The sequence below is a fragment of the Diadema setosum genome, chromosome 1, assembly GCF_964275005.1.
Source record: "Diadema setosum chromosome 1, eeDiaSeto1, whole genome shotgun sequence".
Lineage (NCBI taxonomy): Eukaryota > Metazoa > Echinodermata > Echinoidea > Diadematoida > Diadematidae > Diadema > Diadema setosum.
In genome coordinates, this window is record NC_092685.1 from 47,430,254 (window position 1) to 47,454,590 (window position 24,337).

General features: G+C 38.3%; 1 protein-coding gene across 1 annotated transcript; it reads right to left on the reverse strand.

Moving 5' to 3' along the window:
* Positions 1-9,212: 9,212 nt before the first annotated feature.
* LOC140236584 (heat shock protein 83-like) lies at positions 9,213-21,515 on the reverse strand. The gene is made up of 12 exons (XM_072316513.1): positions 21,323-21,515; positions 20,257-20,430; positions 18,508-18,714; positions 18,040-18,199; positions 16,854-16,990; positions 15,757-16,059; positions 14,722-14,887; positions 14,035-14,225; positions 13,397-13,544; positions 11,983-12,251; positions 11,104-11,437; positions 9,213-10,552 (listed from the first exon to the last, which is right to left on the reverse strand). The coding sequence occupies exons 2-12, from the start codon at positions 20,410-20,412 to the stop codon at positions 10,449-10,451; spliced, it is 2,175 nt and encodes a 724-aa protein (XP_072172614.1). The 5' UTR covers positions 20,413-20,430; positions 21,323-21,515; the 3' UTR covers positions 9,213-10,448.
* Between the last annotated feature and the right edge of the window lie 2,822 nt (positions 21,516-24,337).

Here is a 24,337-nt window from a genome sequence, read left to right on the forward strand (position 1 = left end):
TTCTCTGTAAGTATACCACATGCGTAAAGAATCTGCTATTTGAGAGTTGTCCAAGGACTGTAAAATTGTTTCAGGGGCATATGATTTCCATAGTACAAAAGGGTCTCAGTGAAATTTTTCCAAAGCAGATATTTCAATTGATTTCCATGCTGGCCCATGACATTTTCTGAGCTAAAGCAAATACATATGAATCAATCATTCTTAAACCACCATTAATATAATTGTTACACATATATTTCCTTTGGACCCTGTCTTTACCGCCACTCCAAATAAATCTAAAAAACAAACTATTCAACTCATTGAAGAATTTTTGTGGTATCTTAATACTAAGAACAGAAAAAAGATACAATAGTTGAGGAAGAACAAGGGATTTGATTACACGTATTTTACCAATCAAAGACAAATTTCTCATTCGCCAACAGTTTACAGTCTGAACCATTCGTTTTAACATTTCTTTATAATTTAAATCAAAAATTAATCCCAGATTTAATGAGAATTTAACTCCCAAAGATTTGAATGTAGAAGTACATGTATTCCATTTACTTCCTTGATTTTGTAAAGGAAATTCTTGACATCCTCTCTTTGAACCTATCCAAATTGCTTCAGTTTTATTTGAATTAATTTTACATCCAGAATATCTACCAAATGTCTTTAAAATATCAAAAAGAGTGTTAAAGGAATCTCTTGCCCCATCTACAAAACAAACTGAGTCGTCGGCAAATAATGATATTTTCACTTTATGAGCCTTAACTTTTATCCCTTTAACCTGTTCATTCTGACGAACATACAAGGCCAAAATCTCAATAACAAATAAGAACAAGTACGGTGAAATGGGACATCCTTGAAATAAACCCCGTTCCATTGAAATGCGATCGTTTAAAAATCCATTATTCATGACGTATGTCAGTCTTGCTGTATACAAAGTCTTTATTCAGTCAATAAAAATAGGTCCAAAGTTAAAGTATTTTAGAATACGAAACAAAAAATCATGATTTACATTGTCAAAAGCTTTTTCAATATCAAGTAATATTAATGCACCTGGAATATCATTAGACTGAGTATATTCAATAATATCAAGAATTAATCATACATTATTACCAATATTTCTGTCTTATAAGAAACCAGATTGATCTTGGTGGATTAACCTATTCATAAACTTTTTCATACGATTTGCCAAACATTTCGCTAATATCTTATAATCCACAGTCAATAATGTTATTGGTCGATAGTTCTTAACTAAAAGTGGGTCTTTATCCTTCTTTGGAAGGAGAGTTATTACACCATTTCTCTGAGACATAGATAACAACCCATTTTGCAAAGAATAATTATATGAATCATTAACATATCATTAATATCTGACCAAAACACTGTGTAGAATTCAATTGGAAATCCATCAAAACCAGTTTTATTGAACTTCATGGATTTCATAACATCAAATTTCTCTTGCTTTGATAAGGGATTCTCTAAAAATTTCTTTTCTTCTTCAGAGAGTTTAGGGATAACTACTTTATCAAATAATGCTTCATCAATATTTTCATTTTGTACTTCTCTCTCAAAATTGGAATAAAGATTAGAATAAAAAGAATGAATCACTTTTAAAATTCTGTCTGGATCTATTATCCTATTACCTTGTGAATCCTGAAGTCTACTAATAGTTTTCATTTGCCAAGATCTATTTTCTAAATTACAAAAATATTTAGTACATTTTTCTCCTTCTTCTAACCATCTTACTCTTGATCTTATTATTAAACCTTTAGTTTCAAAATCATAAATTTTATTCAATTTATCTTCCAGCTCTTCAAGCTTTAACAATTGAGGATCATCATTAGGTGTGCCATTACTTAGCAAAGATTTTATTTTATCTATATCATCTCTTAATTGATCCTTTTCTTTCTTTCTCTCCTTTTTCTTCCTTGTAGTATACTCAATACAAATTCCAGATAAAGTACATTTTAAAGAGTCCCATAAGGTATTATGATTACATCATGAATCTTTATGAAATTCTTTAATTCTTTTATTTTATCCTTTATCAAATTAATAAAATCACTATCATGTTGTAAATAAGAACAGTTTAACTTCCAATATCCTCTGCCTCTCCATAATTGATTATCATTAAATTGAATAATAACAACTAAATGATCTGACTGGATACCTGTTAAAAATTTTGGATTTTACACAGTTACTAAAAAAATTATTTGAAAAAAGAAAAAAAAAAATCTAACCTGGATAATACTCGTGGTGTTTTTTGATGTCTTGTACTATATTGTCTTAATGTTGGATGATAGTGTCTCCAAACTTCAACTAGATTATATTCATCAATAATTACTGAAAGTATGTCACTAACCTTACAATTACAATGTTTCTGTCTAGTACCCTGATAATCTAGGGGGCCAATTACTGCATTAAAATCTCCACCAATAATCAAAGAGGAATTGTCGAACTTGTCTACCTCAGCAAATACTTCCAATAAAAAATCTGGGTCATCATTATTTGGGGCATAAATATTCACCAGGGTTACTGCTACATCATTTATCGTACAATTTAAAATAAAAAATCTACCACTGGGGTCATAAAATACCGAAATCACACTTACCAAAATTGAGTTTCTGATAAGAATGGCCAATCCTCTACTATTGGAAGAAAAACTAGCAAACCAGGCGGATTCCCCCCACTGAGATTTCCAGGACATTTCGTCTCTTTTGTCAGTGTGTTTCTTGTAAAAATATAATAACACTTTCAGTATTCCTCATGTATGAAAAACTTTCCTCCTTTTGATGTAATCCTGTATTCCCCGGCAATTAAAAGAACTCGGCTTAATTAACATATTTGATCACGTTTCAAATCTCTCTTGTAAAAATATCGTACTGAGCAACTTACAAACTGTACAATGAATTCATATACAATGCAATGATCACTAAACAAGGTTATAGAACAAATTAACAAATGTAAATGTAAACTATGTCTGTCACCAAAAAAGAAAAAAGAAAAAAACATTACAAGAAAGAAAAGAAAAAAGAAATAAGATAAACAAAAACCAAAGACCTATTCAGGGCAAAGCAAAACATGGGCAGGGCACAGGCGCAAGGTAGAAAAAACAGGTCCTCAAATTAAAGCACGGACCTGCATGCACGCACAGTTCCAAAAAGCTAACACAGCAGCAAAGTAAATGGAGCCAAACTCCACAAATGCACATATCATATACAAAATGAAATCACTTTACTTACATATACATAGTTATAAAAATGAAATGAAGGTTACATCACTATCAGAAAGAACTAAAAACTTGACCTCAACAAAAACAATCAATGTTTTACAAACTTGCAAGCTGAACAATATCTTGATATTGACCGATTCGGGTTCGTTGAGGGCAGCAGACATTTTACGGCACAGGGCGCAGCCATAGTGGGTGTATCAGCCGACCCCCCCCCCCCCCTGCTCTTCCCACCCCGGGGCAACATGTTTACACGCACTTGTAACAAAGGTTCGCGCACTAAGCAAGCATTCGCGCACTCAGTACGAGACGCCCATTGGCTAAAGCAGTTTTTTATTCTGCGCGCGTGCTAATGTAGGGAGAGGGGTGGGGGAGTGCGGAGGGGGGGTCGGCTGATACACCCACTATGGCTGCGCCCATGCCAAAAATACACATAGCGCGTCACAGAATCGGTCAATAGGTATGGACCAAGAGGTACTGGATTAACAATCTCCATGACATGTCTGAAACAGATCTTGTAACTACAAGAGAATATGACCAATTCTCACAACCTCTTAGCCAAGTTCAAGACACAATCTGTAGCTTTCCTGTGTTCAGTAGTCTATAGGCCAACTTGGCCGGATAGAGGAAAAATGGCTTCTTCCCCTCCATCTTCAGTTTTTTGAAGTGCTCCATATTGTTTCTCCGTAACTGTTGTATGCGCTTGCTGAAATCCTCAGCCACGAACAGCTTCTTTCCTTTGTACTCTTTCTCTTTGAGCACTTTCACACATGCAACATGAACCATTTCCCTTTGAAGGAAGGACTCAAAACACACAAGAATCATCCTGGGCTTTTGCTGGACAGTGGGTTGATCCTTGTTATGCGAGGAGGGTTGGGGTACAGGAAATGTGGGTGTGCGGTGGCACCTTGCAATACTGTAGTCTGCAGGAGATAATCCAACAAAAGATTGGAGTACATTGTTGACTACGTCCAAACACATTTCATGCGGGCCAGATGCTGGAGCTTCCGGAACTCCATGAAACAACAGGTTCATCCTTCTTGAACGATTCTCATTGTGATCAATTTTGAGTTGGAGGGAGGTATTTTCATCCTTCAATTTTTTGACTTGTGATTGTAAGTCCTCAACAACAATCTCACAAGCTGTGATCTTCTCGCCCTGTTCCTTCGCAGTGTTTGAGAGAACTTCACGCCTCTTGGCAACAATGACATCCAAACGGCATTCAAGCCTTGCTTCAAAAGCAGCACTAAGAACTTCGTGAACCAGACGGGACGGTCTGATTCTGTATCACTATCTGCTGCAGCCTTCATCTCGACTGAGTCGTCAACGACACTCGTGTGCGCAGCCATATTGGAGCTTGAAGCGGACGCTGCGGCTGACTGACCTTTGTCTTTGTGTTCTGTACCGGAGCGTGCAGCGTGCACGTGCAGACTTTGATCGCTAAGCATTTTAGGCTTCTTCTGAGATGATTTCGATGATTTCTCGGGAATAAGGGGGTGTTTATCAGGCATGATTATCGTCCAAAATGATCCATAACCTTCAATTAAGCCGTTGACTAAGTGTTTATTTCAAACCACCAGTGCTGGCATCGTGAAATTTGGCCCGAAAAGACGGAGCTCACAATGAGAGCTACATGCTGCTATGCCATCTATGGAACGCCCCCCTCTCCACTGAATCCAGACTACCTCCTTCATTATTCCCTTCACCTTTCTTTTCTGTATACAAGGGGTGGTATTCTGAAAATCTTCCTAAGTTTCTTCCTGAGTTTCTTCCTAAGTCAGAAACTTAGGAAGTGCCTAGGAAAGACAGAATTGGTATTCTGAAATTTCTTCCTAGGCACTTCTTAATGCAAATTAGGCCATCCTTATTCCCGCCCACGTCCTTTCTTAAGCCAATACGAAATGCCGAATCATAAGGAACCAACCAATGACAATTGCATATTACTGACGTAGGGTCAAATACACGTGTGCCCGGCATGTCCCCTTTCTCACGCTCATTTCGCGCATCAAAGTACATGTGCGCGCAGTGACTGACAAGCGCGCCTATCACGAAGCCTGCAGTTTGCTATTCTTAAAGTGTATCTTCGGCCAAAAAATATTGTTTGATATGTGTAAGAGCTACATTTCAGTAACCTATTACACCAAGAATCAGAAAAAAAAGAATGTTCAATATTAGCAAAGAAAAATACATTTAAAGTATAAACATACCATTAAAGCCAGTGGGTCTGAAAAGAAGACTATAACTTTGCTATTGTTCCCAGCAAAGATGCTTAATAAATAAGACACGAAAGTGCGCGCTAATTCTGTACAAAACAAATGGACAGCGCGCGGTCTTCAAGCGTATACGCACATCACCTGAGACGCGCTGCCTTGACGCTTGATAAACAACAGCAGCGGCTTCAGGGACAGCGCGTCTCAGGTGATGTGTGTCTTTGCCTGAGACGTGCTGTCTTTGCAGATATTGTTGTTGTTTATCAAGCGTTTTTGATTGTGAGATCATGTTGTTGCCAAATTTTTATCTCCACGAAATAATCCTTATTACTCTAAAATCTCGTTCTTCAAAATTATCCCCTTCATCGAAAAAAAGCTACGACTATAATTTTTAAATCTTTTTAAGATGACAAGAATACCACTACCTTTGGAAATGAATGATGTTTCTAGGTGTACTGAGTTTGTACTTAGCTCTCTTTTGTATCGTCATGTAGGGTAGCCATTTTGTGTCCATCTTTATCGCGCGCCTTCGTATCTTATATCTCTACTATCTTTGGTTCCCAGGCTGCCTAATCTCTTGCTGGTTCCTTAGAACAAAAGAAAGTTGATAGTCTTTCCTTTCAGACTCACTGATTTAGTTCTTATTTTCTATATCAAAGTATACTTTTTATTCATTTATATGTAACATTTTTTTCTGATTGTTGGTGCAACAGATTACTAAAATACATCTCTTTCACATATCAAAAAATATTTTTTGACCAAAGATACACTTTAACAACGTACTTAGGACAGGGGTGGAGCTTTCCTAAATATTTTCCTAAAATTCTTTCCTAAGTGCATTCTAGAATACCAACTTCTTCCTAAATCAGAAATTTGCATACTCCCGCCCTTTTCCTAAGTTTCTTCCTAAGTCTAGGAAAAAACTTATGAACAGACTTAGGAAGAAACTTGGGAAGATTTTCAGAATACCACTTAGGAAAAAATCTCTCAGTAGTTAAAATGCATGTGCAAAAGAATTACCAACTAAAACATTAAAAAATAGAAAATACCCGACCATAATTGGCCAATCACACTACCTTGTGTATGAGTTTGTTGGAATTTCGTCTTTGTGAGTGGATTTAGAGTGTGTGTGTAGGGAGGGATGAGCACCACTTAGACCAGTAAGTGGGTGCTGTTATTGAAACAAAACTGTGTTGCAGGTAAAGCAAGCTTTAACAATAAACTTGTTACTCTACATGGTAGTCACATTCTTCAGGGCCAACATTATCCTCAGTGAAGTCACTGGTCCTGCAAATTGTATTTTTTTTTTGGGGGGGGGGCATATATGCACACCTTGCTTTTTGTAATTACAACTGTACTTGTGTTTGATACACCCGTTTTTATGTCTTTTGAGGTGATTGTGTACATGCATTTACTTCATCAAATTGGTACTGTGTACAATTCATGTATTGTATTTTTACTGTGAAAATAAATGAAAAAAATATATACAGTGTATATACAGTGTATATCATTTATCTTGAGAGAATCATACTGTCATTCTGAATGCAGAATCTGATGTTTGAGGGTTTTTATGCCTCCGCCACGAAGTGGTGCCGGAGGCATTATGTTTTCGGGTTGTCCGTCCGTCCGTACGTACGTCCGTACGTACGTCCGTACGTACGTCCGTACGTACGTCCGTACGTCTGTACGTCCGTACGTCCGTACGTCCGTACGTCCGTACGTCCGTCCGCTTTCGTTTACGCGATAACTTGAGTAATATTTACTGGAATTTTACCAAACTTGGTCCAAGTATGAAGTATGATGGGGCAACGATTTGATAAGATTTTGGGTGAAATCGGCTGAGGTCAAAGGTCAAAGGTCAAGGTCAAATCATGAAATTGTATCCGTTTACGCGATAACTCAAGACTGTATGGAGCAAATTTCACCAAACTTTGTTGGAGGATGATGTATGATGGGACAATTACTTGATTAGTTTTTCAGTGAAATCGGACAGAGGTCAAAGGTCAAAGATCAAGGTCAAATCCTAAAATTTATCTGTTTATGTGATAACTCAAAACTGGATGAAGCAGCTTTCACCAAACTTGGTCCAAGGATGATGTATGATGGGACAATTAGTTGAGTAGATTCTAGTGACATTGACAAGAGGTCAAAGGTCAAAAGGTCAAGGTCAAATGCTAAAAATGTTGCTATTTCCCCCATATCTATGCAATGCCCGCAGTTATTTTCTTGAAACTTAGTGTAGACATGTACTACTGCGTAAGGATTCTCCAGAGAGAGTTTCATGTCATAAGGTCAAAGGTCAAAAGGTCAAAGGTTAGGTGAAAATGTTGCAATATCACTTTTCTAGCAAATGGTTCAATGTATCTTCATGGAACATGGTACATATGCATGTACTGACTGGCAGGGATTATCTAGGGAATTTAGGGGTCATGGGTCAATAGTCAGGGGTTCAAAGGTCAAGGTCAACTCCTCAAAATGTTACTACTGTATTTCCCTCATACATGTATACTAGTATATGCAATGATTGCATTATTAGTTTTAAAAATGTTTAATATATGTACATGTATTACTTGATGGAGATTCTCTTGGAAATTTCCAACCAGTAGGTCAAAGGTCAAAGGTTAAGGGTCAAAGGTCAGGTTTAAATAAAAAAAAATATTTTGTACTGTAATTACACTCTTTCTTCATACCTTGAAAATTATACTCAATGCATAAACTTATAATAAGGTCGGTCAGAAGTCAAGTAAAAATTTTCAATTCCCCAAATATGTGTACCTGCACTCTTTAATAGACAATTATAGCAAACCCAGTTCGTGGAAAGTGAACATTCAAGATATTTCTGACAAACCTGTTATTTCGATATTTTGCCAGTTATGTGAAACTGTCATCACACATTGTCAAGACATTGTACTATACACCTATTGGGAGAATCATGCATTATGGCGGAGGCATCAGTCGCCGTAGCGACATTTCTAGTTGTTTTTTTCATTGTCAACAGGCCTGGTCACAAACTTATATATAAACACACACACGCACGCACACATACGCATATAAAACGATAGGGCCTACTGTACATGAATGCATTGATGTTGTAACTGCTGTATTTATGCATGCATGCTGCACATAAACTTCCTGTGTTCTACATGCATACATTTTATACTTGCAGTAAACATTACATATTTGTGGATGTCCAGAAAAAAAAAAAAAATCAGAATAGATTAGTCTATTCAGTCAGAATAAATGTTCATGTATTAAGTTGTTTCTGACTTGCATGTACACATACAGTAAAAGTGGAAATTTCCACTAACATCACGAGACTGGCAAAAAAAATAAAATGTGACTTTGTTGCTTGATATACATGTACATGTACAAATGTATGTAATACCATTTTATACACATTTTTATTGTGGAAGTAAAAGCTCACAAAATTCATCTTACCCCGTAGAGCGAAAAAAATCTAATGCGAAAATGTCCACTTTCACATTACACAGGACGATGAACAGCCCAGAGCAAATATTTACGCAGTGTTTCAGAGATCGTATTGATGAAAATTAGTGACGGGTTGATTTTATGTCCAAAAATTCTTTAGGTTTTTGGTTTTTTTTAATCCTTACTCGCATTTTGCTATTCAAGAGCACAATCCTTGCTGTCCGCCAAGGTTGACCTACCTTCAAAAACCACACAGCATATTTTGGGCAATTCCACTGAACACACATAGGTTCACCAAGCAGCTATTAAATACCAAGTACACTGAAGCTCAGTATAGTATTCTTGAAAAGACGAAAGACCAATCGACATTCATGTACATTTTATTGATGTAACAGTAAATACAACACGAACAAAAAGACATGTTGGTGGGCATTCGCCAGAGAGGCATCAAAGTACAAATCCATGAGACTTTGTTCCTCTACCGTCGAGCATTTGTGGTGTTTACAACACCGCTTCACTTGTTTGATACCACTTGAAACACCTATCTGGAATTTGCTTCTTTTTTTCAGGAATGACAATTTCACACTATTTTGACGGGCTTGACAATGCGCAGAAGCAAACGAAAGTAACCATACATAAATAATGTACATCTACTCCAATTCTACCGATTCCCCTTTGCAAAATTTAGGAGCTTATTGGGCAATGATAAACTGCCAGAAGTGATACAATAATGAAACTGGCTTCATTCTTGCAAAACATCGAACTTGTTGAAGTCATCATCACACAATTGTAAGTACAAATGAGCCAATGTTTAAATGAATTCCCCTGTTAAGTCATGGGCATGAGATTTGTGCCAGCTTCCGACACAAAATGAGCTACTTTATGAATGCAATTGTGTTTACATGGGGGTATACCAAGGAATAATGAATGTTTCCGAACTTTACACAAGGAAAATTCCCAACCATGTGATCTTTTCATCTCTACATATGTGAGCTAATATTAGTGTCAAAAGACAAAACTTTGCAAATTGATTTTTCTATTCAAATGCAAGCCTGCACATTTCACACAAGCTACTACATACATGACCAAGCTAGATCATTATATGATTTGGATTTTTTGAAAGAGATACTACATACATTAACCTCACTTGGGCAAATCTGCTTGCACTCTAAGGAGTAAATGTGTTATAGGTACATTGTTATATGCATAAAACACATGGTGAACCGAGCATCTTCAAGACCCTTGCCTTCATACACCTGCCATAGATCATGAATACACAGGCAATTATCTACAGAAGTTATTTTTCATACACCAAATACACTTGGTTATCTTACAGATGCTACAATATTTCAAGATAGCAGGCCCTCGAGTAAGAAATCTTTAAATCCACCAACAGTTTTTTCCAAAAGCCACGTCGAAAGTTGGGTTCCATTCAGGATGATGTTGCCAATCGGTATTTGGTGTAGTCTTCATTCAATGCATCCACATACTTGCAATCCTGTGCCAATGAATGCCAAAGTTGTCCCTCTCAAAAATGTGTGTAAACACCACTGAAATGTTCCTTTTTCAGTCCACTATAAATGTTCAACAAGACTTGTCTAGTCAACCTCTTCCATCCTTGATGCATCGTCGTCTTCGCCTTCGAGGGGTGGCATGTCTTCCTCCGCTGGCTCGTCAACTGCGACATCGTCCTCATCGATACCTGTAAAACGGGTCACAAGGTCAGATCATGAGATCATTCATGTTATACAAAGACTGGACTTGCCATACAATACAATGAACTTGTCTATTTTGTTTATCAATTTCTGCCATTCCTGAATTTGATATCCAGAAAAACATCTTGAAAGGCAAAACTCCAGCTACCATGCCTTACCCTACTCAAATAATTGAATATACTTGTGAAATATTTACCCTACTCAAATAATTGAATATACTTGTGAAATATTTGAAGCATTTAGAACCATAAAACAAATATTCGGGTTCATGGAAAGAACCCACCCTTGACAGGCACATGCCTCTTGCTTTAAACAGACAAATCCCAGTTTAATCTACCTGCATGAAAGTAGGTTTTTGTTGCCCTAGACAAGCAAGCAAAGTGATTTTTTATTTACCACTCCAAAGCAGAGAAGTGTTAAAAATACCCTTTGTTTATATTACAAAATTTATTTTGCAAACAAGGGAAAAAAGTCAATATCAATAACAGTTCTTCATTCCCATGCACTGCAAGTGACAATAAGAAAACCTCCTACTTACCTAGACCAAGCTTGATCATCCTGTAGATGCGACCTGCGTGGGTCTGGGGCTCCTCCAGGGAGAATCCCGAGGACATGAGGGAGGTTTCGTAGAGCAGCATGACCAGGTCCTTGACTGACTTGTCGTTCTTGTCGGTGTCGGCACGCTGCCTCAGCGTCTCCATGATGGAGTGGTCGGGGTTGATCTCGATGTGCTTCTTGGCCGCCATGTAGCCCATGGTGCTGGTGTCTCTCAGAGCCTGCGCCTTCATGATACGTTCCATGTTGGCCGTCCAGCCGTACTGGCTTGTGACGATGCAGCAAGGGGAGGACACCAGACGGTTTGACACAACAACCTGGATAAAAGGTCACGACATATAAACACACACATGAAACAAAACCTGTCTAAAACTACCATCACGGCAATTCAAATAAATTCATATAAATTGATTTCAATTTACTGACTGGAGATTCACCATGGTTAGCACTCTTTTGTTTGTCTTTACACTTCCTTTTAACGAATGAGAATTGGGCATCTACTGAACTGTTAACACGGCGAAAGTTGTCTGTTTTTTCACTGATGCCGCTACAAAAGGGATACTCTATTGCGCTGCTACTAGCTTCTACAATCCACTGAAAAACAATTATCCTCAAATGATATGCTCTGAAGGACCACAAAACAGCCTTGATCTTATTCATGAGAAAAGGCACCCTGCTTCAACTTATTGAAGCGCATGTGCATAAAAGGGTTTTTCATAGTAGCACGCCATCTACATAGTTTCAAAAAGGGATTTTGAGAAAAATCATACACAAGTGTTTCGAAACAAGAAAGACATCAATGTTGGTTGGTTATGCTCTAGTGCAGAAAAAGAAAAATTTAAACCACTGCCATGTGCCATACCTTCTCCACTTTCTTGTCCAGGATCTCCTTGATGACCTTGCAGAGATTCTCGTACTTTGCCTTGGCCTCTTCCAGCTTCTTCTTCTCCTCCTCGTCTTCCGGGAGCTCCAGACCCTCCTTGGTGACGGAGACCAGCGTCTTGCCGTCGTACTCCTTCAGCTGCTGCACGCAGTACTCGTCGATCGGCTCAGTCATGTAGAGGACCTCGAAGCCACGCTTCTTGACGCGCTCCACAAATGGAGAGTTGGCGACCTGCTCCTTTGACTCACCTACACGGCAGGAGATCAAGCAGGAAAACAGGATTTATAGTGGGAACATTTTTAATGGCCATTGTGAACACCCATGATCTCTACAAGATTTTGACAGTTGCAACTGCAATTTGCAGGTAGTGTCAAAAACATACAATCTAAATAGAATAATATAGAATGTCAGTAAGTAGAGAATATCAAGTAGTTAACCCTAAAGGGGCCGGGCTTTTTTGGCTATGCTCAGACCGGGGGGGGGGGGGGGGGATGGATCCCCCCCCCCCCAAGATCTCGGCCATCGGTGGTGCGATCGCGATGAAATTTTGCATGCGTGAGGCCCGCGTCATAATCTACAAGATTGTGCCATAAGATTTTTTGAAACAATCAATTTCTAATTTTAATTAATTAATTATGCAAATTAAGCTAAAGATATTTTAGCCTAATTAAAAGCATTGAGAGTCTAATTTTTGATCTGTAAATCTGTTTTAGCATATTTAACAATTGTACATCACAAAAACTTCCAACACTCATTTCAATTCTTATGTATTTTACTGTTTTCAGAATTTCTTATGTATTTCTCTGTTTTTCAACTTTTTTTTTTCTTTGTTTTTTCATTGGAAATTGTCACTGACCTTTTTTCTACCATAATTAGCACAAAATCAATCAATGAAAGTGATTAATTGTAAAAATAATCAGGTTTTTATGACTTTCATGACAGAGCACCGTTTTCCATAGGAAATGTACACAAAATCACAAAATTGTGCCCGTTTTGGGGCGACATTCCGTTACAAAAATGGGCGTGGCTTCGCAAAAGTATGCGCGGATGTTGCAAATTTGGTCTCAAAAGTTAGCGCGAGACTTGAACGAAGAAAGTCAAGAAGCCTCGCAACGAGGCCTTCTCGCGTTACAGAATTATAGCGCGAAGCGTCGAGGGGGGGCGCCCCCCCCCCCCCCCGGCCCTTTTAGGGTTAAGAGATAAGAGCCAAGATGATATTACATGCCACATTTCTATCAACTTAAAGATTGCATGGTTAAAATCTGTATCACAAGCTTTTTATACAAATGGTCACATGATAATCAAATCAGATAGGGTAAGTTTTTGAGATATCACAGCAACAAGAAATAATCATAAAGAGTTCACGAGTATATAATGTTAAGCAGTGTTTTACCTGTGATGTAGTAGATTTGCGTCTGGTTCTCCTTCATGCGGGCGACGTACTCCTTCAGCGATGACATCTCATCCCCAGAGTGTGATGTGTGGTACCTCAGGAAGTCAGCAATCTTGCTGCGGTTCTGGGAGTCTTCATGGATTCCAAGCTGTGAAATTGCCACACAACATATTGTCATTACTGCAGTCCACGCTGATTAATGTCAGATTTAAGCTAGCACTTGAGTTCCTCTCTTTTAGACAATAAAGTGCAAATCATTCAAGTGACTAATTACTAAATAACTTGTTTTTTTTGTGTGTGTGAGAGCAATGTCAACCATGCAAATAGAGAAGTACAAAACAGAAGTAGAAATGACTTCTCAGTGAAATATATATTTGTAATTATGGTATAAATTCCAAAGAGTTCAGTTGTGTTTTTTAAAACACGAACCATTTTCAGTTCACTCTGAATAAACAGGCTACACCAGCCTTCCTCTATCAGTTTTTGCCTCTTCAAAGTAATAAATAAGGAAAAGAATTTCCAAGTCTAAGTTCACAGCACTTTCCAATATCATTTATGACACCAGCATCATATCTCATCCTAGCACATCCAAGTCTTAACATAGAGCCTAGAATCTTTCACTGGAACCCTCGACTCACCTTGAGGTTCTTGGAGAACTGCTCATAGAGCTTCTTGTAGTTGTCCTTGTCCTCGGAGATCTCCTGGAAGAGTTCCATGCACTTCTTGACGATGTTTTTCCTGATGACCTTCAAAATCTTGCTCTGCTGCAGCATCTCACGAGAGATGTTGAGTGGGAGGTCCTCAGAGTCGACAACACCCTTGATGAAGTCTGAGAAGAAAATCGATTAAATATCTCATTAACTACAGTCTTGATCTATCTCTGCAAACCTGGTCATCTGAAGGTACCCCAGTGACCTTTACAGCTCTGCCAGAATTATTTGCAAGCTTAGCACTTTGACTAAGCAAGACCAGGTTAATAGACTTCTTACTAGAATCAACACTTCTAAAAATGTAAACCTTTTCTTATGTAACACCTTTCAAAATCATCTAACATGTGTAGTAATAACATTGTATACTCAATGACACTTTGCAATCTAACCTGAAGCTCAGTCAGTGCTACATAGTATGCATTAACAGAGTTGGAGAGGACACATTTCTCAAGTCATTATTAGCAGGCATATCAAAATTGAACCTGAACTTTTGATCACATGGCATGTTGAAGTCAAAAGGTCCATGGAATCATCAAAATACACTGGACAGGAAAACAATACATCTCATTTGAGAAACAAATACCACATGTTTGATTTAGCACTATATAAACTTACTCAAGTACTCTGGAATGAGATCTTCACAGTTGTCCATGATGAAAACCCTCCTAACGTACAGCTTGATGTTATTCTTCTTCTTCTTGTTCTCAAACAGGTCGAAGGGCGCCCTCTTTGGCACAAAGAGGAGAGCACGGAACTCCAGCTGCCCTTCCACTGAAAAGTGCTGCAGGGGTATAAAAAAAAAGAAGAAAATAAATGAGTTCATCTCGAGTAAGACACGACATGGTATTAAGATTGACATGCTGTCTACCTCTGTATTGATGTTTGAATTAAAAATTGACACATCACACTAAATATTCAGTATGTTGCTCAAGGTCAAACACCACGCTCATTGAACATTAAGAAAGAGGTTCATTTCGTGGCAGGTTCAACCAAATGCAGAAAATGTGCCCAACTTGGAACCCCCACACATGCATACAGCACTGGGTGGGGGAACAAAGAGGTCACTTGTTTTTCTTGCTCTTCTTCCATTCAAGCACCACCAGGAGTTGTCATGATCACTCTAGCTAAGCCCTGTCCACCAGTCAGAGGACAGAACCTAGAGTAGCGATTACAACTTGGCGCAGTGTGTGCTGGAAGATACAGATTCAGAGGGCTTGGGTTTTTGTTTTGCTTATCATTTTGCTGAGAGCACATCACGTACATGAGGCAAAAGAGAAAAGGAAAATTTATGTGATGGTACAGAAAACCTACGCGAGTTGAGAGCAACAGATTACTTCATACAATACAGAAATATTTGGAGAAAATTCCAATTTGAAGTAGACATTGAGGCATCATCTCAATTTGTTTGAATCTCGAATAATTGCACCTGCTGTATACCCTTTCCTCAAAAAAAAATAAATAAATAAAAATAATATAATAAACAAATAACAATAGAAGATCAGAGTTTCAATACTGAAGTCTCCAAGAAATGCAAAATGAGGATTTTCTCATTTGAGAAAGCTTTGTCACAATCCAGGGGATGCAACCAATATCTTTTAGTTTCATCAATAGATGAAGTAATCTATACAGGTTAAAGACTGTGTAGATTACCTTGACAGCTAAATGGTCCTCCCAGTCATTGGTGAGGGACTTGTAGAACTCGCCGTACTCCTCCTGGCTGATGTCATCGGGGTTCCTGGTCCAGATGGGCTTGGTCTTGTTGAGTTCCTCATCCTCGGTGTACTTTTCCTTGATCTTCTTCTTCTTCTTCTTCTCCTCCTTGCTCTCCTCCTCCTCGCCCAGGTCCTCAATCTTGGGCTGGTCTTCGTCCCCTTCCTCCTTGGCCGCTTCCTCGTCCTTCTTTTCCTCCTCATCCTCATCATCACTCACCTCCTTCTCACGCTCCTTCTCCACCTGTGATTTGAGAACAATTTACCAGGAAATTCTCATTCTCTGAGGCCCGTCATCAATTGGTACATAAACTAGCCTGTATTTGTAAGTCAAACCACTTATCTACATTAATCCTAATTTGTCTTGTCATTTTTTTTTCTTTATTTGGATACACTATATTTGGCAATGAAGCACACAACAACTGCCAAATTTAACACACTTAATATTGCTGGGATGTAATCAATAAGACCCTGTTTGTGTTTTGCACACAAGGGTCAGCAACAAGTAATGGGTACGAGTACATAAATCCATTTCGTTTCTTTCTGGTTTTACATGTTTTCAGAGCTCTAGTAGAATTTCTCACATAACTGTCAACAAAGTAGATCAACTTATCAAGAACTTCCAGTAAAATATAGCACAATAAAACAAAGAACCAAAAATTTAGAGTGACCTGGTGCCCACACTACATGTATAACCTTCACCAACTGACCTGAGAACTTGCACTTATATTCACGCATCAGGAATATGGGATAACATTATGGGTGAATAAAAAACAAACAAACTTTAAAACATTTAGAGAGTGCTTATAACACTGTTCCTCTCATTCTATGCTAAATCATGTGGTATAAAGAAGGGAAATTTCATATTCAGTGGATAACAAAGTTCTGTAAAATGCCTGCGACGCAATAACCATTGATCAGCCCACATATTGATAAATTTGGTTTCAGAAAATACACAAGACTATAGGCGCAAAAGTCATGAAAGTTGTGTGAGTCCAAGGCACAATTTTTCTCTTCTTCAAAATGAATATGACTTACCTGGAGCTTGATGGGGTAGCCAATGAACTGACTGTGCTTCTTGACGATGTCCTTCACTTTCTTCTCCTCCAGGTATTCAGCCTGGTCCTCCTTGATGTGCAGCACAATCTTGGTACCGCGCTGAAGATCATCTGTTGCTATGATGATACAATAAAAAAAGTTTGAAAAGCTGAATAATTTCATTACTTAAAAGGTATTGATTACCATTGGGAGCAGTGATTTCAAAATTTCAAAATGTTTCGAGTTATCACATTTGATGCATATGTGTAGGACAGTTGTATTACAAAACATCTGATCATGTAAAAATTTTTAAGTTAAAAGGGACTGTACAGTACTGGCTGAGGTGGGGATTCATGTTTTGAACATTCTTTAAGTGAGATAATGAGAAACCTCTTATTAAATATGAAAGAGCATGTAATTTTAAGAAGGATTCAACGTTTATTTGATGAAAATTGGTTTTCAAATGGCTGAAATATCCAAAGAGGTAATAATAAAAGCGACAGGCCACGCCTTTTATTAGGATCTGTTTCACCTTGTTTTTGGATATCTCAGCCATTTCTAAACCGATTTTCATCAAATAATCTTTTGATACCCCTTAGAATTGCATGCTCTTTGGCATCTTACAGAGTGGTTTCTGAATATCTCGCAAAACATTAAAAGCTAAATCCTCGACTCGACCAGAACTGTACACACCCTTTAAAAGATAAGAAGATGTCACTATTTTTCTCAATAAACCATAACTGCAAGGCAGTTTATTTTAGAAACAATTTTATTTCAACTGTTGTTCACATCTTGTATATTTAACAATACTTAACATTGATTATACTGAATAGCATTTTTATATTGATTGTTCTATCCCTAACTCACATGTTAGAACTATTTGAAGCACTAAAGCTGGGTTATTGTTTCATCTGCAAATGGTAAATAATGCCTTTGTAAGTTAAAATGGTTACACAACAATTCATTTTCTGGTACTGTGTCCGTACAACTTATCTTTCGAATTTGTTATTTTTCAATGAAGAGTCAAATCATTACCATCCTCCTTTCTTTTCAAAGTTACAGCTTAAAAATCAACAATTTTAATTCATATTATGTGATAATGTCCACATGACAACTACAAATACTACTACCATTTAACATGAAGTGGATTTCAGAAAGAGACAAAACACAGGGTTATTCTCCTTACTTGGTACTCGGTGGATGGTGAATGAACCTCCGGCACTAGACTGCCACGTGTAGGCCTCATCGTCGTTATTCTTTGATGTCACAGTGACCGTTTCAGCCACCAGGTAAGCGGAGTAGAAGCCCACACCAAACTGACCAATCATGGAGATGTCTGCCCCAGCCTGTGGACACAAGAGGTAACATTTAAAATCTCACACCAAGCTTGCAGTAGTTCAATAATAATATTTTTTTTTAAAAAGAGACTCATTATTGACAAAGATTGAAAGATCAATCCCATTATTTCCTTAAAATCACCTTGACAACTTGTCCACGAAGATAAACTGGGATAATTTTATAATCACTTCTTCTTTTTCTTTTTTCTTTTTTTTTCCGGGGGGGGGGCATTTTTTGAACAAGAATCAACTACCCTCAAGAAATCAAATATTTAGAATAAAAAGTAGGGTGTTGACAGTGTGTGCCAGACACTCACCTGCAGGGCTTCCATGAATGCCTTGGTGCCGGATCGGGCGATGGTTCCCAGGTTGTTGATCAGGTCAGCCTTGGTCATGCCGATGCCAGTGTCGATGATGGTCAGGGTCTTCTCCTCCTTGTTGGGGATGATCTTGATGTAGAAGTCCTTGCCTGTCTCAACCTCAGAAGGGTCAGTCAGGGACTTGTAGCGGATCTTGTCCAAGGCCTGGACGTGCAAGAATGGTAAATTGTAATAAGTTAGACACGCTACACAAGCCAACCTTTATATCCACGGGCTCCTGGGGGCGCCCTTGATGTAAAGGCAAGAAAGGTTGATAGATGTAACTTCAAGCAAATTAGTTAGAACAGTCTACACAATTTTCAAGATTCAAGAGGCCACAAATAAAATCATAATTTTAAAAAGATATTTATTAACCAGAGGTTGAAATGGAACTATTTTTCAACCATACACTCAAAAAAAAAAAAAACTGCCCCATGCCATAGACTCTATACCACAACCATCAAATGTACTGACTTGTGTTTTAAAAAAAAAAAATAGTTATTGGTTGACTTTTCAAATTCTCTGAATACATATCAGTTTACAATCTATAAACACATACTTGCTGTGGTTTCTGCCATGTAGAGACCAGGGCCGGCGGAACCAAGGAGGGTGGGGGACTCCCAGGGCTGCCAACGCTCACGCATTGAGCGTGAGACTCGCGCAATTCAACCAATTTTGACTGTCTCACTCTGATAAACGAAATCTCACGCTAAACCCCCAAAATGGAATGTACATGACTACAAAAATAAATATATCTCTAAATTCTCTGATATTCCAAATATCGATATGCCCAAGCCCAAAATTTCGAAATTTTCCCGCGCGGGTGTAAAGCTTAACCAATAATAATCGTTTTCGGTTCGCGCGCAAAGACGAGCTATTGGATTACGATTGGTTTCTACCTATACCACATGAGCGTAGCTTGTACTTTGGCAAATTACAGTAAATGTATGGCTATGACATGTGCTTTACATCGCTTTACATACACTGACTGTGTACGTAGTACGTACGTACGTCTGGCCGCACAGCAGGCCGCCAGGCGCTAGCCAGGAGGTCGCTTCGCTCCCTCGCAGTATCTCACGCCAAACTCTCACTCAAGGTTGGCAGCCCTGGACTCCCCCCCCCAACTTTTTTTGCACCAATACATACGAATACATAGGGTACCACCACTTCGGGTCCCCCAACCCCCCCCCCCCCCCACTACCCAGAAGTGGCACTAGGAAAAAAATAGTTAATGAATGAAACCTTTGAGCACGTGAAGGCCTTTGCATTTTTTGCTCATCAGCTGAAGAAACCCAGAAGTGGAATGAGAAAGATGCGCTGACCTGACCTTTTTTTTTTTTAGGGGGGGGGGTGGGGGTCATCTAAAGAAACATGTCGATTCTAATGTTAGAACCCTAGTGGCACCAGAAGGCAATTTTTTTTTTCTTGTTAGCTCACGAAACCCGGAAGTGGGCCCCCAAAAAACTTTTGAAAACGCAGCGCCGGCCATGCTGCCAGTTGCCATCAGCCCCCCCCCCCCCCCATTTTTTTTTTTTTTTTTTAGAGTAACTTGTGATATTATTGCTCAAATATTCAGGAAGTAAATTCAGCGATCTATTGTATGTAAAGTGAGCAATTACTGCAGACCATTTATTGGCTTGGCAAGTGACTGAAGGATGACGGGTTGAATTTAAGGGTAAAGTTTGTCCCATCGTGTTTTATACTTACATCTGACGAATTTGAGATGAGTTCTCTCAAGAAGATCTCCTTGTTGGAGTAGAAGGTATTGATGATCAAGCTCATCAGTTGAGCAATCTCTGCCTGGAAAGCAAAGGTCTCAGCCTCCTCCATGGGCTCGGCACTTGGGTTAGCGGCGTCAGTCATTTTGATCGTGTGGGCAAGCTGATGGTGGAAAGCACAAGGAAAACACATGGTAGGGTTGAGGTTGTGGTTCTAGATCATTCTAAGTTCAGACACACTAATTTAAAGTATACTAAATTGTGAGATAAGACTCAAAGCTAACGCCTTAGTCATACTCAGACTCATAAATAAATAACATACTGTAAATCAAAAGTTGTCACCAATTTTAATTGTTGAGGCTACAATACTACTAGTATAGACTCTAACGTTAGTTGAATACAGAGTTAAAGGGACTGTACAGTACTGGTGGAGGTGGGGATTCATGTTGTGAACATTCTTAAGTGAGATAATGAGAAACCTCTTATGAAATATGAAAGAGCATGTAATTTTAAGAAGGATTCAACGTTTATTTGATGAAAATTGGTTTTCAAATGGATGAGATATCCAAAAAAGTGATAATAATAAAAGGCGACAGGCCACAACTTTATTAGGATCTCTTTGTTTCACCTTGTTTTTGGATATCTCAGCCATTTCAAAACCGATTTTCATCAAATAAACTTTTGATACCAGAATTGCATGCTCTTTGACATTTCATAGAGTGGTTTCTGAATATCTCGCAAAACGTTGAAAGCTAAATCCTCACCTCGACCAGAACTGTACACACCCTTTAAAGTAACATTGCAAAAACCGCATAACATTTCAATAACATTTTTAAAATCCTCTTTAAGACTTTGTACAACAGAAAGAACAGATTGAGACAAGAAAATGCACTTTTTAGCTGGAAATGGGTCTACAGCAGTAGCCACAGAAAAGCACTGCCTTTGGTAAAAATTAAAAAAGGAGATAAAATTTACATCATTGTGCATGATCATGATCAGAATAGAAAAAAGGTCTCCTCAATTTAGCTAGCAACATAATGCAAAATGTTTCTTACCAATTACAACGTAGAATATAAGCAAATCGAGCTGCGACGCAATTTTTCAGCGGTCGACTCCGGTCTTTCTCGACAGCGAGGTGAAACTATGACAAAAGCACGCGGTTCCGTGGGCTTTTATGTAGGCACTTGGCACGTGTCCTTTCCAGACGTTTCTATATGGTTAACTCTGGGCTCAACTGGGCCAAAAAGCGATACTAACATGCCAACGAAGCCGAGCGACCCGGGATTACCCACCCTGTTGTATGATACAGGGAAACACGTGGGATAATGAATGGGGATAAGAATCGGTATCCTTCCGCGTTTTCTTTTTCAAAGGTCTCTTTGATAGGAGGGTCTGCTGGTCTCGCTCCAGTACGAAGGCAGGCACTCTGTAACTTTTATGTTTTGAAGGTTATTTGTTACCACTTTGTATGATATTATAAGTTACATCATCATACTTATTATAATCATTATGTTGTGTTATATGATTTGTTTACGTTGTATACTAACTCGACCAAGAAAACAGACACCTGAAATGTATTTTCATTACTCTACACTGCGAACCAGACTAGTGATTTAAAGGGTTTAACGTATCTACAATATTATAGTACGATATATTCGTTTAAAAGATGGCTTAATAAGACAGCAAAGACTTTGAGAAGAACTATGTACATCTTATTTTTTATTCTCTATCCTTTACATTCCTAAATCTATGACGAGCAGACTCGATGAGACACTCTATGAACTATATTGTATGACTGCAACAATACGACAATGTGTATGTCATTCGGTTTTTTCTAGCAAGTTCGAAACCGGATGCGGAAATGTCCTGTTCCATTCTAGAAAGATGGGGGTAGTATACACAGTTTTGAAAATTTACTCAGGTTTTGCTCGAGAAGATATTTCCTTTGAATCAAATCAGATGTAAAGCAAATCAAAAGGTATTTTCCTCTACTGATTGATCTGACATATTTGTCACCAAAATTAGGTAATTTGAATGACTGACTTTTGTTGTCCTCACTATAGATATAATTGGTATTTACCTCTCGAAGCGGCAATTCAAGAACCAATCACGAGGGAGAAAATTATTAAATGCCTTGCTTGTGCATAACAAGGACAGTCGGATCTACTTACTGGATAGGTCTGTGTATGTAGGAGCGATAGCATTGTGGATTTGCTAATGAGGAAGGTTTTGTATGGTTGGAATATACCTTCTTGCAAACTCTTCTAGCTGGCTATCATTCGTAATGCCTGTCCTCACGATGAAACAAGCCGGAGAGAGACATAATTTATCCGGTATACACTTATTTTTTTCCCAATGATCGCTTCCATTCATTATCCCCGCGCATTTTAACGTGAAACATTTCGCAGCACTGACGTGAGAGAATTTTATAGATCACAATACCAAGTATGTAGTAGCTTATCCTGCTGAACAGGGGACAGGAACCAGACAGTGTGTATAAATATTATCGTGCTTGTTACACTGCGACACACTTTAATCACAGGATGAATATCCTTGGGTACTTGTTAGAATACTTCGGATATTATTGCTGGCATGCAAATACCCAGTATGAAACTAGGTATACCCTGCACATACAGCGGGAGCATACAGGTACCTATCTTTATACCCCGGCCTCCACATTCAAAATACGCTATTGACGTCTGCCCGTATTTACTAAGGTTAATCTGCATGATGGTCAGTATTAGAGGGGCACGGGCACTTTACGAGAAAGTCTCCCTATTGTTATTTTCGTCAATAAATGTACAATGTGGACAGCCGAGTGGCGACATTATATAGGACCCATGACTGTAGCAATACGACAGCTAGTGCGTTATTATGTATTTTCTAGCAAGTTCGGAATAGGACGCGGAAATGGCAGAGTGCCATGTCCGTGCACATTGTAGAATGGATAGTCATACGAATATCTCGCAAATTTCATTTAGGGGCCTACGTTTTGTTCGAGAAGAAAACTTGTCGACTCAAAATGATTCAACGAAGATTCTCTACAATGCACGTTTCTTTTTTCTGATAGCTGTACAAAATAGGAAATTGCATTATTTGGATTGTGTATATAATATGCTATATCAAAGTTAGATGCGGTGTATGACAATTTTTTTTTCTTTGTTAATAATATAGGTAACGAGTCATGATTGGTTACTAGATGAGTCTGTAAGTATAAGGCTATGTACGCTTTGTGTTGGTTGATCAGTCACAATGGGTGAAATTCCTGCTGACAAGTCTAAATACGAGCTGTGGTAGAATCTTCCAGAAGGTATACCCTTTGTGTTAGTTGATTAGTCATACAGTCACATATTCATAGCACCAATAATTCTAGTTGTTGAGGTTGATTACCGCCTGTTTCTTTGTTTGTTTCATACCACATAGTAGACGATTGAGAAAAAAAAAAATATGCTACCTGGGTAGGCTCAGGGCTGTTTTCCGTTAGTTCATGTATAGATTAGGTTTACAGTATAAAACGACACAATATGCAGCACAAAAAAAAAAAAAAACATACAAAGTTATTGGCAAAAGAAAAAATGGATCCGGGTGACAGTATATTGTATTGGATATAATGCCATACACACCGGACAGTTCGAAGCCTTGTATTACAGCTTCATTTCTGTACTTGGTTATATATCCATTAAATGGTGGATGATATCGGAAATCTGAATGCAACTCGTTAAGCATTTGGGGGATTTTTAATGAGATATTTCGTTACAAAATTCCAGCCTGTTCCGTCTTGGATCATACAGGAATTTTGAATAACTTCTCCAGTAGACGTTATAGTTGGCTATATCTATTTCAGGATTATTTGGAGCTTAACTATAAAATTAAAACGTAAGACTTATAGTCATTACACCACATGTACTTTGTATATAACAGCAACTATACTGGAATAAATTCATTCTTTGCGTGCCTATGTTATCATACAGGTGTATATTAGTAAAGATTATTCCCTTTATTGTACAAAGGGCCTGACATTAGCGGAGGCCCGGGCCATATTGATGTCGGGTCACCAAATTTTTAAAATG